The sequence below is a fragment of the Zootoca vivipara genome, chromosome 10, assembly GCF_963506605.1.
Source record: "Zootoca vivipara chromosome 10, rZooViv1.1, whole genome shotgun sequence".
Taxonomy (NCBI): Eukaryota; Metazoa; Chordata; class Lepidosauria; order Squamata; family Lacertidae; genus Zootoca; species Zootoca vivipara.
Window position 1 is genome coordinate 56770549 of NC_083285.1, and position 18912 is coordinate 56789460.

Here is an 18912-nt window from a genome sequence, read left to right on the forward strand (position 1 = left end):
TCACCTGTTAGAGCTTGCTCTGGAGCTGGGGGTGCAGTTGGGGGCACTGTGGCCGTGTCCAAATTCCCAACCCTGCACCTCAGCTGGTCAATGTGTCGGCGCCATAAGCGTCCGTCTTCAAGTGCCACCTGGTATGAGCGGGGTCCAGTGACTCCCACTACTGTGGCCGGCACCCAAGGAATGTCTCCCACAAAGTTCCGGGCAAAAACCCGATCCCCCGGAATGAAAGACCGTGGTGCGTTGGCACAGCCCGGGGGTTCGGCCACACCAAAGTCCGGGTGTAGCCGATCGAGTGGAGATCGAAGGCGGCGGCCCATCAGCAGTTCAGCCGGACTCCGCCCTGTGGCCGCATGAGGGGTGATGTGCTGCACGAGCAAGTACTCAGTGACCCGCTCATGCCAGTCCTCCTGGTGCAGGCGCGCAAACACCTCTTTTGCTGATCTCACCATTCTTTCTGCCTGCCCATTGCTGGCGGGGTGAAATGGTGCTGTCAGCGCATGTCAGGTGCCCAGTCCCATGAGGTACCATTCAAATGTACCTGAGGTGAACTGTGGTCCGTTGTCGGAAACGAGAACATCAGGACACCCATGGGTTGCAAACAGGTCTCGCAGCACCCGGATGATGGCCTCGGAAGTGGTGGATGTCATCAGGGCCACCTCCAGCCACTTGGAGTAGGCGTCGACCACCACCATGAAGGTCTGTCCGTGGAACGGGCCGGCGAGATTGATGTGTACCCTTGACCAGGGTGCCTTGGGCGTCTCCCAAGTGTGTCCTTTAGCTGCTGGCGGTGCAGGTATCGACTCTTGGCACTTTTGACAGGCGGCAACCCATGCAGTGATGGCATCGTCCATGTTCGGCCACCAGACGTAACACCGAGCCAACACCTTCATTTTGACGATTCCTGGGTGTCCGACGTGCAGAGCCTCGAGGACGCGTTGGCGGAGCTTTTGAGGAATCACAACTCGGTCCCCCCACAATAGGCAGCCACGATGAGCTGAGAGCTCGTGTTGTATGGTTGCAAATGGCTGGAGATCTGAGGCGAAGGGACCTTGTGGCCATCCCCTCCACACTCAGTTGAGCACACGGCTGATAGTCCGGTCCTGGGCAGATGTGGAGGCTACATTAGTAGCTGACACTGGAGCTGCTGGAAGGTCGTCAATCAAGAGGATTGATGACGCTGGAGCTGGGTCTTCCACAAGCATTGGAAGAGGGCACCGACTAAGAGCATCAGCGTGGCCCAGCGACTTTCCCGGGCGGTGGATGAGTTGGTAGCGGTAAGCTGCCAGAAAGACAGTCCATCGCAGCATGCGAGGCGAGAGGACCGGTGGTGTTGGTCTATCACCCGCGAGGAGACCCAGGAGCGGCTTGTGGCCAGTGATGAGGTCGAAATTCCTGCCATAGAGGTATTCATGGAACTTCTTCACTCCAGCCACAAGTGCCAGTGCCTCCTTGTCAAGCTGGCTGTAATTCCGTTCGGTCGGAGATAACGTCCTGGAAAAGTAGGCAAGCGGTGCTTCCCTTCCGTCCGGAAAACGATGACTGAGGACGGCGCCGATGCCAAAAGGTGAGGCATCACAGGCAAGGGCCAGCGGCCTGGCTTCACTGTACTGTACCAGCACATTGTCCGATGAAAGGAGAGCCTTGACCGCATTGAAGGCCGTCGTCTCCCGATGACCCCAGGACCAAGGTCTCTTTGTGCTGAGGAGTCGGTGGAGAGGCTCGGCTACAATTGCTTTGTGGGGCAGGAACATGTTATAAAAGTTCAGCAGTCCCAGGAATGCCTGCAACTCCGTTTTGTTCTTTGGGGTGGGGGCCTGCTGGATGGCCCAGATCTTGGATTCCGTCGGGTTGAGACCGGAGGCGTTGACACGATAGCCCAGGAACTCCACCTCCGGAACAGCGATCTTGCACTTCTCTCTCTTTACCTTGAGTCCAGCCTCCTAGAATCTGGTCAACACGGTGCGGAGGCGCTCGGACAGCTGTTGGGTAAACTCTGCTGACACCAATACGTCATCGAAGTACGGCACCACGCCCGGAAGCCCCTGCAGGAGACGCTCCATAAGGCTTTGGAAGATGCCAGGAGCCACACTCACCCCAAACTGCAACCGGCGACACCGGAACGCCCCTCGGTGGGTGATGATCGTTTGGGCTTCCAAGGTGGCGTCATCGACTGGCAGTTGCTGATAGGCTTGGGCAAGGTCCAGTTTTGCAAAGACCTTGCCTTCACCCAGGGAGTGCAGCAGGTGCTGGACGACGGGAACCGGGTAAGCGTGCTGCTGAAGCGCCTTGTTGATTGTGCACTTGTAATCAGCGCATATTCTCACCGACCCGTCTGGCTTGACTGGTGTAACAATGGGAGTCTCCCACTTGGCATGATCCACTGGCTCCAAGACGCCCTGGGCGATCAACTTGTCCAGCTGTTCATCCACCTTAGCTTTGAGGGCGAACGGAACCCGGCATGGCTTAAGTCTGATGGGGGCGACTTGTGGATCCAAGCTGAAAGATATGGGCGTGCCCGTGTATTGGCCCAGGGTGCCATCAAAAACCTCAGCAAAGTCTTTGATGAGGGCCTCTGTTTCAGCGTTGGAGATGCTGTTGATGCCGGTGACTTCCATGCCGAGGGCATCAAACCATTCTAGCCCTAGGAGGCTAGGACGTGGACCTTCAACCACCACCAGTCAGAGCAGGCCCGAGAATTCCTTGAAGGCAACCCGGAACCGGCCGACGCCTACTACGGGAATGTCATTTCCCTGGTAGTCTCTGAGATGTACACGGTGCTGGTCAAGTTGCCTTTTCGACAGCCTGGGCAGAAGTCTTTTGTGTGTGTTCCAGGATGGACATGGCAGACCCGGTGTCAATCTCCATATCACATGGAGCTCCTTCGATGATCACAGTGATGTGTAGCTTGTGTTGTGTCAGTGAATTGGCTTGTCCAATCGCGGTTCCTGACGCGCAGTGGCAGTTGGTTAGTGCAAAACAGCTTTCATTGTTGGACCAGAGTGAAGACTTGGCCTTGCGAAATGGTGAAGGGGGCATGTCAGACGGAGCTGACCGGCATACCTTCTCGATGTGTCCTTTTTTTGAACACCGCCAACAGATGGCGTCCCTGAATCGGCACTTAGCGCGGGCATGGCGGCCTCCACAACCGGCACAAGCTGATTGGTCTCTGGGCTTTGATTTAAATTTTCTGCGCTCTCGCTTGGTTTGGTGCACGTCGTCGTCTTCATCTTGGAATTGGCAGTGCAGGGCGGCCCTTTGAAGCGCAGCAATGTAGTTGTTGATCGACTCACCCTCTGTCTGATCTCGGTGGTAGAACGCATGACAGGCAGCAATTTTGGACGGCTTGGGCACATAGTTGTTACGGAGCTTCTCTTTGAGCGTGTCCCATGGCGCTTCCTCGACGGCTAGAGGTGCAACCAAGGCCCGGGCTGTCTCGAATACCTCGGGGCCGCACAGACTGAGGAAGAGACCCCGCTTCCGCTCATCAGACACCGCTGCCAGCATTTGCTTGGAGGAAGCAAGCGAACCGAGCAAGGTACGTATCCCATGATTCAGAGGCTGGTGTGAACAGCGGTAGAGGCACGAATGAAGCCATGGTTCCGATGCCTACGTGGATGGCGATGGAGGGCGCACAGTGCTCTAGCCAGAACGGTCAGCTCTGAATGTGATTTCGCTCAGCGATTTAGCTCAGTGATCAGCTCATTGCATGTCTGATTCTGGCTGTTTTCTGCTGTTCTTCCATCCCACCTTCGTTGCCAGTATAAAATAGTGGGTAAGCATAGCAGACGACACAGGAATCTCTCCAAAAGCAGCTCTTCATTTGGAAGCTGGAACAGAACTGAACTGCATTGCTGAGCCGGCCTGCTTTTATAGAGGCTGGCTCAAACAATGTATCAAACATAATTCAAAGTTCCCTCCTAAAGTTCCCCCCTAAAACAACTGACAAGGACCTGAGGACCTGAGGGAAAACTATATACACTAATACATAACAACAAGAGAGTTAAATGTTTTACTTACAGCGTCTGGGGAATAGGTTCCAAACCCCAGTATGGGGATTTTGTTCCCATCATTCATTGTAATGCCACGGTCTTTGCTAAGTGCCATTTTCTGCTTCTGTGCTTGCTCAGTTCTTTGCTCCAGGCTGAAACTGAACAACACACTTGTGGTGAAAGGGAAAACTCGAGTGAGAAAAATGAAGCTCGTGTTTCCAATGAAATGTCTTCTGTTGGCATGATAGGAGGGGAGTGTCTAAGCAAATGCCCTGAACAAATGAGATAGAAGGGCAGGGAAAACTATGACCTACTTTTTATCAGTAAACTTCATTAGAATGTCCTTTGGTAAACCAGCTGTTTCCTTGTTGACTTAGCAACATTGCTTTCACAGGATTATTAATAGCTGTTTTCTGATGGGCTGAAGGGTGTTCCAAGCGCCAGAAGAACACACAAAGGATGTAAGGAAAGAAAGGACCGTATGAATAAGATCCAAAACTGCCTCTGGCTGTGTTCATTTTGCCAGCACATGTAAAACACATTTGATGTGCATGACATTCCCCAAAGAATCCTGGGAACTGAGATTTGTTAAAGATGCTGGGACCTGTAGCTTTGTAAAATGTCTTCTGTTGGCACAATAGGAGGGGAATGCTTAAATACCCTGAAGAAATGAGAGAGAAGGGAAACCTTTTTTAAAAATAATATTTTTATTAAGGTTTTCCAGAATACAAAAAGAAAAAAGCACAGAAAACAGACAAAACACAACAATAATAACACTACAAAAAATAAAAAATAAAAACACAAAATCAAATTGTTTGTTCCTTAATCCCTTCACATTGTCTATAGGGACCCCCTCGGGTTTCCCTCCCTGTGGTCCTTTGATTAATTTATAATTAGCAAATTCTATATCATTTTAATTACCTTATATATATTATCTTTTAACTATCATCTCACATCTTGTCTTAGGTTCTAACAATTCTGTTTCCAACTTTGACCTCTCTGATTGAAAACCAATTAATTTATCCATTTTGAAAACTTCATTTATCTGGTGGTATTGGAGCCAATCGTCTAATTTACATTTCAACTCCTCATAAGTCTTTAACTTAAGTTGTTCTCCTTCTTGAATCAACAAATCTCTATCCTTCAGCCAACTGGGTTCCATATTTACTCTTTTACGAACCTTGGCCTCCAATGGAGATATCCATTTAGGTGTTTTTCTTTCTAACAAATCTTTATACCTGGACCAAACACTATACAGAGATTTTCTAATTATATGCGTTTTGAAGCCTCTGTGGGCCTTCACTTTGTCATACCATAAATATGCATGCCAACCGTAAACATTATCGTAACCTTCTAAATCCAGAATATCTGAATTTTCCAACAGAAACCAATCCTTCATCCAGCAGAAGGTAGCTGCTTCATAATAAATCTTTAAATCCGGCAGGGAAAAGCCTCCTCTCTGTTTATCATCAGTAAGTATCTTATATTTAATTATTGGCTTTTTCCCTTGGCATATAAACTTCGATAAAACCTTTTGCCATTCTTTAAAACAATCCAACTTCTCAATTATTGGCAACGATTGAAATAAAAACAACATCTTTGGCAATACATTCATTTTAACAGTAGCTATACGGCCCAACAGAGAAAGTTTCAAATTAGTCCAGATTTCTAAGTCTTTTAACTTCATTCCACATTTTCACATAATTGTCCTTAAATAGATTCAAATTTTTTGCCATCATATTAACACCAAGGTACTTTACTTTCTTAACAAAAAATAAGCCAGTTGCTTCTTGCAATTTTTCTTTTTCCTTACTATCCAAATTCTTATCTAATACTTTGGTTTTTGATTTATTCAATTTAAAACCTGTTACCTTTCCAAATTCTTGAAGTACTTCCAGAGCCCTTTGAACACTGGACTCTGGATCTTGTAATGTCAGAACAAGATCATCTGCAAAGGCTTTAAGTTTATATTGTTTCTTCCCTACAGTCACTCCTTTTATTTCCTCCTTTCCTCCTTTCTAATCCTGTCGAGCAAGACTTCCAGAACCGATATAAAAAGCAGGGGGGAGAGGGGACACCCTTGTCTTGTACCCTTTTCAATTCTAATGTCTTCTGAAACCATATTATTAACAATTATCTTTGCTCTTTGCTCTGAATAGATCACATTTACTCCATTCAGAAAGTTTTGGCCCACCTCCATTTTTTCTAAGTTACTTTTTAGAAATAGCCAAGAAATATTGTCAAAGGCCTTCTCTGCATCAATAAACATCAGCACAGCTTTTTTGTTTATTTTCTGTTCTAACATCTCCAAAATGTCCACCACATTCCTTATATTATCCTTCATATGTCTCCCTGGCAAAAAGCCGGCTTGATCTTTGTGGATAAAATCTCCTAAGGCCTTTTTCAATCTAGAAGCCAAAATACTGGCAAATATTTTGTAATCCACGTTCAACAAGGAGATTGGGCGATAATTCTTTACTTGCGTTCTATCCATGTCCGGTTTAGGTATCAGTGTGATATAGGCCTCTTTCCAAGACTCGGGGGGCGTCTCCTCCGTTCAAAATTTCATTACATAAGTCTTTCAAGGGTTGGACTATCCAGTCCTTCATTGTTTTATAATATGTGGCAGTAAGTCCATCCGGTCCTGGGGTCTTGCCCAGATGCATTTGTTGTATAGCTTGTTCCACTTCTTGTGTAGATATCTGTTGCGAAAGTAGGGATTTCTTGTCTTCCGGGATTTTTTGCAGTCCATGTTTGTCCATGAATTGCTCCACCTCATCTTTATCTTGCCTTTCTTGTTTGTACAGTTGTTTGAAATATTTTTGAAAGCATTTTCTAATCTCTGTCGGGTGCTCCAGATGTTTCCCTTCTTGCACAAGATTTGTAATGGTGTTTGACTTCTGTCTTTTTTTCAATTGCCATGCCAATAATTTTCCACATTTATTTGCTGATTCAAACGATTTTTGTTTCATCCATTTAATTTTAGATTCTATCTCTTGATTTATTAGCTGAGAAAATTGTACTTGCAATGCCTTAATCTCTTTCTGTATCTGTCCATTCTTAGGATTAGGAGGGCAGGGAAACCTATGGCCAACTTTTTATCAGTAACTTTCGGCAGAATGTTCTAGCATTGCTTTCAGAGGATAAATAACCTATGGCCAACTTTTTATCAGTGATTTTCTGCAGAATGTCCTTTGGTACACCAGAAGCTTTCATTGTTGACTTAGCAGCATTATAGCTGTATTATTATTATTATTATTATTATTATTATTATTATTATTATTATTATTAGCGTTCCAATAAGGCAATGCAGAGGCTTATTGCAATCTTCAATCAAGAAACTTCACCTCTTTGTTAGATTAGTAAATGTTAGACATAGGAAAAGCAAACCTAAAAGCTATGCAGGCCATTTCTTCAGGTTGTTGTATTGAAATGAAAACACATTTGCTCAGAAACAAAATAATAAATGAAATATGTGGAGGCATCTGTTAACCCAATGAAGCTGGGTGTTCTGAGTGGAATGTGCACAACGCTTCCCAAAGCAGCCATGGGATCACCCTAGGTAAAGGTAAAGGGACCCCTGACCATTAGGTCCAGTTGTGACCGACTCTGGGGTTGCACGCTCATCTCACATTATTGGTCGAGGGAGCCGGCGTACAGCTTCCAGGTCATGTGGCCAGCATGACAAAGCCACTTCTGGCAAACCGAAGCAGAACATGGAAATGCCGTTTACCTTCCCGCTGTAGCGGTTCCTATTTATCTACTTGCATTTTGACGTGCTTTCGAACTGCTAGGTTGGCAGGATCGCCCTAAATGCAGATTAAAAGGAAGAGTGTCCACAGAATCAGCCCTTACTGGAGGATTCAAGTTACATAACACAGTGGCTGTGTGGGAGACAAGTAGCAACAAATGATTTCAGCAAGGCCATTTTGAATATTGTTACAGATTCCAGAGGATAAAATGCATGCATATAACATCATCTGCTGTGAAACTGCTTTATTGAGGAGATATTGAATTTGTGCTTTCCATCTCAAGTTTTGTTGAAAAAATATGCTTAAATATTGGAATTTGGAAACTTGTTCCACTGTTGCTCCATCGAGCTTCCACTTGTATTGTTTTCGGCTTCTGGAGAAAATCATTATTTTGGATTTAGAATGGTTGATGGTTAACTGATTGGTTTGACAATAGGAAACAAAGATCTTCAGTGCTCTATTTAGGCCAACTCGAGAATAGGAAAGAATTACTGCGTCGTCTGCATACTGAAGCAGTGGGCAGCGATAATCCGCAAGGCGGGGGGCATGAATATTGACGAGTGACTCGATTAGGGGTTTTCTCATATCACTTATATACAAATTAAAGAGATAGGGAGCTAGTATGCAGCCTTGGCGGACTCCCTTATTTATAGGCACCAAATTCATGAGTTCACCTGCTGGAGTTAGTCTCACTCTGGCAACTGATCCCTCATGCAATTGAATCATAAGCCATAGTAGTCTTCTGTCAATGCCCCAGGTAGCGAGTTTCACCCATAAGGTGTTTCTGGGGATGCTGTTAAAAGCTGCCCTCAAGTCGATAAAGGCAGCACATAGATGGCCCCGACTAGGGGTAGAGTATTTCAGTGCAAGATGGTAAAGAATTATAGCGTGGTCTGTTGTGGAGCAATTGGGTCTAAAACCTGCTTGTTCATGACCAATTAAGTTGGACTTTTCCAACCACTGGGTCAAGTTGGACAGCAGAAAGCAGGCATAGATTTTCCCTAGGATTGAAAGTAGACTAATGTTACGATAGTTCGTGGGGTTAGCGGTGGATCCTTTTTTGTGAATTGGGATAATAATTCCATGACTTGGGAATGAGATCTGTGGTGTTTATAGCATCGAAAACTTTGGCCAGAATTCCAGCCCACCACTCAGGATGTGACTTAATGGCCTCCGCTGGGACCAATCGGGCCCGGGAGCCTTACCCACTTTCAGTTGACATATCAAGTCTAGGTGGCGAAATGGGTAGATGGCAAAACAGGTGCTCCAAGCAGGCAGATGGTGCGTCCACCTGTGAGAAGCACTTCCTCAAGAACTGCTCCCAAGTAGGAGCAGGGATAACGGCCAGGGAGTATCTTCTCACTCTTCTATTAATTAGTGACCCAAATTCACGTGATCTATGCGATTTGGATGCTGCAATTAAAGCCTGCCGGCGATACGATTGCCAGGTGCGTTTAGCCTTTGTCTGGGCCTGTTTATAGGCCGTTTTGGCTTGAAAATATGTAACTGGCAGGTTGGTAGCACCTGAGACCTTGTACTTGTTGTAAATTGAGCGCAAAAGGGTTCTTGCTTGTTTACACTGAGAATCGTACCAAGGGGCACCAGAGTTATACTGTCTGCGATTTACCGCTTAGGGAGGTATCGTAAAGAAGGGAGTAAGATCCACCATAAAATGATTAAACAGCCCCAATAGTACATTGGGGTCATGGGAATCAGAAGCTGTATCAGTTAGCTGCACACCGATTTTTGATAAACGTCCAAGTACAATTGGACTTGGACCTTAGACCAATTTATTCCTCTCACTCCAGTCGGAACGTTGGAATCTATTCGGATTGGATGTCTGTGCTCGACTGAATGCCAATCCAGAGAGAATGTGGCTACTAAGGGGAGGTGATCGCTAGATTGTATATTGTCGACCTTAAAGGAAGAGACATTCAGGAACAAATCCCTCAAAATCAAGAGGTAATCTACCGTAATATGCTGTTGGATTTGTAAGTAAAACTTTATTTATTTGCATGGCCTACAGGCCATTGCAACAAAGGATTCATATTACATAACCTGGTAAAAAGGAAAGAAAAAAGAAAAATGCTATATAAAACAATAAAATGTGCTGTCTTGGGATTCAGCATAACACAATTAAAATGGAACAGATGAGATCTTAATTATATGTTCACACAGGCGGCGCTATTGTCCTTCAGCTGGCGGCCCTCAGTCTCATGGCCCTCTCAGTAAATCTGGCTACCTTCTCTGTTGTCTGGGCAGTCTGGTCTGCCAGGAGGAAAAACAGTATATCCTCGGATGGGCGGCCCGAAATGGCGGATATCAGAGGTGTGATGATCTCATCCCTGAGGTCTTTATATAGGGGACAGGACAGGAGTACATGTGATACAGTCTCCACGCTGCCAACTCCGCAGGGACATAGTCGATTCTGGTATGGTGTTTTTGAGAATCGACCTTCAAGGACGGCGGAGGGTAGCATGTCCAGTCTGGCCAGTGTGAAGGCTCGTCTGTATTTTGGGATGGTTAGGTTGGACAGGTATGGTGACCGGAAGTCCATGTGGGAAGGTGGAAGACGGATATACCATGCACTAAATTTCTTAATAATGGCCATATTGTTTTGTTGTTCAATGTTCTTCAGGCGCTGGTATATGAGGCTGTTTGCCTTGGATGGGCCCATTATGAGTAAATGCTGTGCGTGCAGGCCACATGAGAGGAGTTTTTGGTGCACAGCCTTTGCCCATGCGCCTTTGTGTACATCCCGTGTGACTAGAGGCAATAGCCCAGGTGGATTTAGATTTAGACGGAGCCAGTATTTAAGTGTTCTTTGCCAAGTCCGTGTTTCGACAGATAGAAGGTTGGCTTCGAGGCGTAAAGCCGCATTTGGTGCGCATGATGGAACAGCGAAAATCTGTCTTGAGGTTTTGCTTGGAATACCTCAAGAGCTGCTGGGATGTACCTGCCACCCTTAGTGTAAAAGAATCACGACAAAACCTTAGAGCTTTGGGATGCTTTTTCACTGGCGTACTTATGGTGTGCCACCCATGGCTGTTGGATTTTATGCCTAGATGGGTGTACTCCCCCGGTACATCTGGGGGGCACCTGCCGTTCAGATGGCCATTTGATAGACAGATGGCCATTTGATAGAGAAGCACTCTAGCCTCGTTTACTCTGGAGTCTTTAGAGGTTCTCCCTATGGCGTGTTCCAGTTCATAGTTGTCAAGACATGGGTCAACTCACCATTTGGCTTTATTCAAGGATTCCCAGTTGGCTGCGGTACGGGCATTAAAATCCCCTCCAATTAAGGATTGAGTATTGGGATACTTGACGCGGCATGATAATAGATGGTCTCCTAGTATTTCCCATCTAGAGCGAAGTTCAAGGGACAAACCTCCTGGAGGGAGGTAAACATTGGAAATTAGCCATGAAACCTTTCCCCCGGATATCAGCCCAGATAAAACCTGTACTAAAGTATGTTTGGTATGTAACTTAAACGAGTTACCAATTACAAGACCACATTTGGGACAGCCTCCTTTCAAGGAGGGGAAAGCAGGGAGTGTCAGGAGGTCGAATCCATTCATGTCAATTTCGTCCTCCTCCAAAATATAGGAAGAGGTGGGCAGGTGTTCCGATGCACTGAGCCCGAAAGAGGAAGCTCAGGGACACGTGCAGCGGTTAAACAGTGGTCCTTCAATCGCTTTGATTGACGTCCCTCAAGTCCAATTGCTCCCAAGATCGAGGGACCACCAATAGGGTGTTGTGGCCACTCCAATGTTCCCACTCACCACACAGGGACTGGTTGCCAGGTCCCACCGCAACACGTGCCCTCTTGTTAGGGAGGACCCGATAAACCTTCAGCAGAATGTCCTCTGGTACACCAGCAATTTCCTTGTGTAGCAAGTCCCTCCGATCAGTGTAATAATGACTCGTGACACGGAATTTAAGGGTTAAATTGGGTGGTTCAGGCCACAACTTTATTAATTATGCATGTTGAGCGGAATTGGCTTAGGCGTTGGAACCTATCAGACTAAATCCGACTCCAACCCGTGTGTTGAAGTCCGTGAGAAGTTAACCACCAGAAGGAACCCGGCGATGCAGATCCTCCTGTGGCCACCGTACGGGGCGTGCCTTACGGCCCTGGCGACTCCCGGCTCTGGACCAAGCCTCGCCCCCGGAATCCTTTAACGGAATTACTTCTCCAAATTTGGGCAGGTGATGACGCAATCTGCCCCTCCTCCATCTTATTGTTATGCAAATTTCCAACGCCTAACCGCCACTCGAGCCCCCCCAGGCTCGCCGCCAATCCGCTCACATGTTATAATAACCAAAACAGTTATTTTAGCGTAACCCTAATTAGTAGTTTAGTACTCAGTTAATTTGTTATATCAGATATCAAATCATTAATTAATTATTTACCGAGGGAGTGTGACCCTACTCTCTTATTCACCTAATTAAGATCTACCTCATACAGGACATCTCTTATGCCAGCAATCACGTTCTGTAGCCAGGTGTCATTCCCGATAGGAGAAAGGTGAACGCCATCATCACGATAGAGGGCTGCTTCACATCGTTTCAAAGTGGGGTGCTGTATAACCCGGCCATTCAATGATAACACTCTGCGGGCCACGAATGAGTTCAAAAGCCTCCTGGATTTGTTCAAGGCTTTTGGGCAACGTCCATCACGCCAACAGCGCCTCTCCAGCAAGGAGGACCACAGTATCGTCATCCCCGGAAAACTGTCCATCATAACATCAAAATCCTTGCATATATGTAACTTCAGATTGACCGCGTTGCGGTAAGCTAGGTCGTTTTCACCGAGCTGCACAATCAGAAAATCTGGGGGGCCAAGTGAAGTAGCCCGGGCTTGGATGATCGGTAGCAACTCGCTCCACAGCATGCCCCTTCTGGATATCCAGGACACCTCAACATTTTCTGGGAGGCCGAGCCCGCTTCCCAGACCAACTTCGATTGCCCTTCTCTGGGCCCAATGCACTATACTGTGCCCTGCTATCCAAACCCGGATGAAATGGTAGCCTGAAAAATAGAGATGAAAAGGCCGGGGTCAGCACTGCTACCAGAATCGACCTACGTGCGAATGTACCTTTTGTAGGCGTTCGACTTCCACCTCCCCATCTCCTGGATCCTTTCTGATGACAAGCCTAGGTGCATGGCAGAAGTAGCAGCGCCTATTCTAAAGGAATGGGCAGAAAATTCAGTGGGGTTGTACCCGCAAGATGCAATGGCTTTGCGAAGTACCCTGGTAAATTGCTGACGGGTAAGCCTAGCACCATCATGGTGAACGAGTAATGGGCCGGGTCCCGGCGGTCGGAGGTAAAGATACCGTCTGGTGTCCTTCACTGGACAAGGACCTGCAGCGCCCCTTCTGGTCCGTCTTTGAATGGCGGACGTGAACGAGAGCTTGGGAGTCGGACAGTGATAGATCCTGTAATAATATACCCCGGGTGATCCCATCAGGGTGGTCCTCACACACCACCTCGCCAACCCTAAGGGCCCCGAAGTAAGCTAACGAAAAAGCTGCTGAAAACAGCCGTGCTTCGAATTTGGACCAACAAAGGGTTCTCAATTGCTTATGGAATTGGGTAAGCATGTCGAACGTGATGGGCCGCCTGGAATCAGCAACGGGAGGCTGCAGCCTATGCCAGCCTTCCATTGCTCTACGCAAATGGAAGTTATCGCAAGGGTCGGTGAGATAGAGAGATTTCGAGAAAAAGGTGATAGCTGCAGTGTGGATGCCCAGCGTCTTGGCGGCGCGACCCAGCCCTCTGAGGTGCACCACGTATTGCATAACCTCCTCAGGGGTTGGTGGCCCCTTGAGGCGCACACCAGCGCCCTTCTGCCGGAAGGCAAGGAAGTCTGCCCATGCCCGCTTGTAGGAGCTGAGGGTGGCGGGGGCCACGGAAGCAAATACTCCCTTTAGGATTTCTCATTCCCAAGGTTCCATAGGTGTTCCGGGAACCTCTCTGGACACTGCTGCGCATCTGGTGCTAATGAGAGGAAGCGGTCCATCTGGAAACGAGACAAAGCATCTGCGATATTATTATTCTGCCCCGGCACGAATTTGGCTGAGAAGTGCATATTTAACTCGAGACTACGCAGCACAAAATGACGTAGGAGGGCCGACACCCTTCCCGAGCGCGACGATTGCCTGGTAAGTACACTGACTACTGCTTGATTGTCCGTGTTGAAGCAGACTCTCCGGTTCCTGAAGTCGTCCGACCAAAGATGCACTGCTACCACTATGGGAAAGAATTCTAAAAATGTTAAATCCCGAGTAATATCTGTGTTTTTCCAGCTGGGAGGCCAAGGTTCAGCACACCATCTCCCTTTGAAATATACCCCGAAACCCAATGCGCCTGCTGCGTCTGAATGGATCTGAAAGTCTGAACGTAGAGTAATGTTATCCTGCCATAAAGATACGCCATTGTAGTGTTCTAGGAAGGTCAGCCAGTTCACAAGGTCCGCTTTGACCCCTTTTGGCAGACGTGCCCTATGGAAAGGTCGGGTTAGCCCTACAGTGAGCCTGGCGACCCTCAGGCAAAAGGGGCGCCCTGGTGAAATTACTCTGCAAGCGAAATTAAGATGCCCTAGTAGTGATTGTATTTGTCTTAACGTGACTTTTTTGCGAGGAATGAGCTGTCTAATTAACTCCTTAAGGGCTGTAAGTTTTTCCGCCGGTAAACGCGAGGTTTGCGCTACCGTATCCAGTTCGATACCTAAGTACGTCAATCGAGAAACGGGCCCTTCAGTTTTATCAGCTGCTAGCGGTACCCCCAGCTCACTCGTGAGGGAGGCGAAGGCCTCCATGAGACCTGCGCAGTCATCACTGTGTGCTCCTCCCACGAAAAGGAAGTCGTCTAGATAATGCGTGACACCCGACAGACCAGTTTTAGCGCGAAGGGCCCAATCCAGGAATGTGCTAAATGTTTCAAAGGCCGAACATGCGACGGAACATCCCATGGGCATAGCTTTGTCGATGAAATAAGCGCCCCTGAACCTAAAACCCAACCATTTGTAATCGTGGGGGTGTACAGGAAGGAGGCGGAAGGCCGATTCAATATTGCACTTCGCCATCATGGCCCCCTTGCCAAACTGGCGAACCAGCTTCACAGCGTGTTCAAAGGAGGCGTACTTTACCGTACAAAGCTCCTGCGGGATCCCGTCATTAACTGAGCTACCCTTTGGGTGGGAAAGATTATGGATTAACCTAAATTCACCTGGGGCCTTTTTCGGAACTATGCCTAGCGGGGAAATGTGAAGGTCGGCTATAGGTGGAATTAAAAATGGGCCCGCAACCCGCCCTGCCGATAGTTCCTTATTTATTTTCCTGATGGCTATGTCGGGGCGCTCCCTAACAGACTTCTGATTTTGTGGGTCAGTTGTGGAAGGTGGGATCCGAACGGGGATGCGAAAACCTGAAGAGAACCCTTCCTCAAGGTACACTGCAGCAGACCTGTTAGGGTATAGGGCTAGCAATATTTTTAAGGGGGTCAGTTTTACAGGGGAGTAGGCCATGGCAAGAGAACAGTTAGAATCTATTCTGTCCTGAGGTTGCTCCGTGGGAGGCACCGGGGGGGGGGTGTATCTGGGGCCCTGGTGGGAATTGCCCTTGGCCCCCTGAAAGGACTGCTTCCCCTTGAAGCAGGATACCCCCGGATGTTGACCAAGGCACTTCTCACACTCGTGAGTGTATTTGCAGTTAGGCCTTTGGCAGAGGCCCTTATTGAACTCCCAACAAACCCTGCGCCGCGGGTCTTTTTTGGGCTCGAACCTGCCTGTTTTCGGGGGGTCAGTTTGTTTTTTCTCAACATACGGCACTACATGGTTACTCCAGTAGTGTTGGTGCCGTTGGTCCCAACGCGTTTTTTGGATTTTTTGAAGCATTCCTGCGGAAGTCTTCGTCGTAGTTCAGAGCTGCCGTCTCCCCCGCCATCTTGTGAGCCAACCTGACGTCGGCCATGTATGCAAATAGGTGCACCGCCCGCTTTGGATATGCCGCGGAGATCACGGCCGCCCAAATGTGTATGCCCTCTAACCAATTTTCAAAAGTGCGGTCGGCCCTAGGCGTTCTATAATGCCGACCCCTGTAATCACGACGCTTTTCCCCTTTTCCCATCATCTGAGTCAGGGGAAGAATGGTGAATACATCAATATAATCCCCATTTAAAATTTTCTCTCTCTTCTTGTCTGACAGGTGAGACCCCAAAAGGATATCTGTGTCCGAATTTGTGGCATACTTTTCGTCGGGGACCAACGCACCATCGCGCCACTCCAGCGTACCCCTAAAAGATTTACGATGGGTGCTGGCCCTCCTCTTGTGCACCCAGAGAGGAAAACCCATCTGGTCTTCCCCCACACCCCAATAATCCTCCATTGGGATGTCGCACTCCGAATCCGAGGACGTACCTGTGTCGTCGTCCGAGTCGTCCCTTCTGCTCCTCTTACGTTTCTCAGACTTCTTCTTCGCCTTTCCACCCTGGCGACGGTCTTCTCCATCCCGCGACTCCGTGTCTCCGCCCGCTGCGCGCCCTGCCGCCTCGTCGTCCGTGGTCGAATCGCGCACCCGCGCCCCTTGCTGCGCCGCAGCTGCCGCGGGCTGGGTCCCCTGTTGACCTGGAACAGACTGGGCCGCCCCACTGAGGGAGCCAGGCGCCGGAGACCCTGAGGCCACCGATTGCTGGCTGGGAGTGTTGGAGCGTGCCTTTTGCAACCGGGTCCGCGGCTCCGGTGCCCTGTCACTGGCCCCACCCGAGGTGGAGGTAGAGAACAAGGATGCGGAAGTGGACGGCCCATCCTGATCCTCAAACTGGGTATCTGCCACGCAATCTTGCGAATTAGGTAGAGACTCATCCTGCAAGCTCTCGGCTAATGGAACCAGCGTGCTGCAGAGAGGGCCCAGCTGGCCGCAAATGGATTGCAACGCATTAACAGCCTGGGTGAACGCCTTAGGGTTCACTTTAGCTGCCAGGTTTTTGGCCGAGCCCTGCTTGCCTTTGGAAGCCATGGTCAAAAGACTTTAGACAATTGTTATAAGAGAAAAACCCCAATAAACCACCTCTAATTTGCCCGAATATCACCCCTGTTTTATTTAGGAGGGGAGTCAGATATCTATTGTTAAATGCCCTGCTAGTCAATCACCAACTTGTTATTAGCAATGACTTATTATTATTATTATTATTATTATTATTATTATTCGCAGTTATCAGCAATAATTTACGTAGCAGGGATCAATCTATCAGTAGGTACAAGCACGGTAAACCAGTAATCGAATTTAAGCACTGTGAGCCACCATAAGAGGGGACCGGTCAACACACAGATCAGATCCACCAACCAATTCCTTAAGTAACCTAATTAACCTAAATAGCAGGGCTCAATCCCAGAGCAGGAACAAGCAGTTAAACCAGTAATCCGATCTACGCACTGGATGTACCACAAGAAGGGACCGGTTACCCTTCCCCTTCCCCCCAAGAAAGCAAACTGGCACAAAGCAACCCGCAAAGGCACACGCAATACAATAGATTGAACTTGTAATATCACAATAGCAGCTGAGGAATGGTACCGGTAATGGCTAACGTGGGACTGTTGCTATAGCAAGTAACCCTGGAGCCTCACTCAAAATGGCTGCCGGGCTTAAATGAAGAGGAAACCCCTAAAAAATGGCGACTGCCAGAGCACGTTGCCACACTTAAAATGGCTGCCTGATTTGCACTGAAAAAGAGGCCCTCCAAAATGGCGACCATCAGCCGGGCCACACTCAAAATGGCTGCCGGGCTTGTAACCACACTCAAAATGGCTGCCGGGCTTGTTAGAGGAGACCCTCTCAAAATGGCGGCCGTCAACAGACCCACGTGGCCACACTTAAGATGGCTGCCACAGGACCCACCTGGCCACTCACAAATGCCTTCCTTTGAGCAAAAGAAAAACACCGGGAATAGGGCCTTAGGCTGACTCTAATTAAAATTTTTATTTATTTATTCATTTATTTTTTAAATCTACGGGGGGGATGAGGGAGCTGGGGACTGACTAAAGGAGAAAATGCACAAGGAGCCTAAACTAAACGGGGGAGCTGCTTGCAAGGTGGGGGGGGGGAAGAAAGGAAGCTCGAGAAGCTAAATGGGGGAGGGAGACCCAATGGTATTGCTCACCCGACCACACGGCGATGTTCAGGAAGGTCCTTGCACGAGGGCAGAGAGAGGAGGCAGCCGCCTCGACTCAATGGCCAGATAACCGGCTTCACTGCAGTGCCTTTAATGCAGACACAGCTGGCTGGCGCTTCCTTGTTGCTGGCGCTCAGGCTCCGCCGCGACTGTGAAGCTCCTGAAGGCTGCGGGAGCTTCGGACCCAAACAGCTGACTGGCGCTAAAGACGCAGTTCCCTCTGTTGCAGGCGCCGATGCTCCGCCGCGGCTAAGAGGCTCCTGGAGGCTGTGGGAGCCTTGGGGCCCGGATACAGCTGGCTAGCGCTCCTCCGTTGCTGGCGCCCAGGCTCCGCCGCGGCTGTGAGGCTCCTGAAGGCTGCGGGAGCCTCAGACCCGAAAACAGCTGACTGGCGCTGAAGACGCGGTTGCCAGGAACAGCTGATGAGCGGAGGAAGAGCTGATGAGCGGAGGAAGCCCCCAACGCGCCTACGAGGCAAGACCTGGAAAGGAAGGGAGAAAAAGAGGGACAAGGTGGGGGAAACAAGAAAAGGGGACCTAAAAATAAAGCAAAGCCACGAAGCAAAGGAAAAACGAGCGCTGAGACGAGTGCTTCTGTTCGCTCCGGCGAACTGGAATAAAGAGACCGAGTTCTGGCACGCGGGGGGGTTTAAGCGCTGCGGCCCCGCCCCCTCGTCCCTATTGGACAGGGGCGTGGGTGACGCAGTTGGAGGCTTCCATTGCGTGGGGGCTGAAACTGCAGCCCCCACGCAATGGGCTCGTCGGGCTGCCCACAATTCCACCTCCGGCAAAAGCACGGAAGTGGCTTTGTTGACTTAGCAGCATTGCTTTCATAGGATAAATAATAGCTGTCTTCTGAAGGGCTGAAGGGTGTTCCAAGTGCCGGAAGAACACACAAAGGATCTCCTCCTCCTCCTCCTCCTCCTCCTCCTCCTCCTCCTCCTCCTCCTCCTCCTCCTCCTCCTCCTCCTCCTCCTTCTTCTTCTTCTTCTTCTTCTTC

At 48.8% G+C, this 18912-nt stretch overlaps 1 protein-coding gene across 4 annotated transcripts in view; it reads right to left on the bottom strand.

Moving 5' to 3' along the window:
- LOC132592775 (aldo-keto reductase family 1 member C3-like) overlaps positions 1-18912 on the bottom strand; it is a 51264-nt gene that overhangs the window by 10228 nt on the left and 22124 nt on the right. Inside the window, exon 1 of one of the 4 annotated variants that reach the window (XR_009558298.1) lies at positions 4018-18807. Coding sequence is in view for 3 of the 4 variants with exons in the window: in XM_060280010.1 (XP_060135993.1) it covers positions 4018-4104 (87 nt within the window). In the remaining variant the exon portion in view is untranslated. Of the gene's footprint in view, positions 1-4017; positions 18808-18912 lie in introns of those variants that run through there. The other 3 variants (XM_060280009.1, XM_060280010.1, XM_060280011.1) reach the window with 3 other exon arrangements.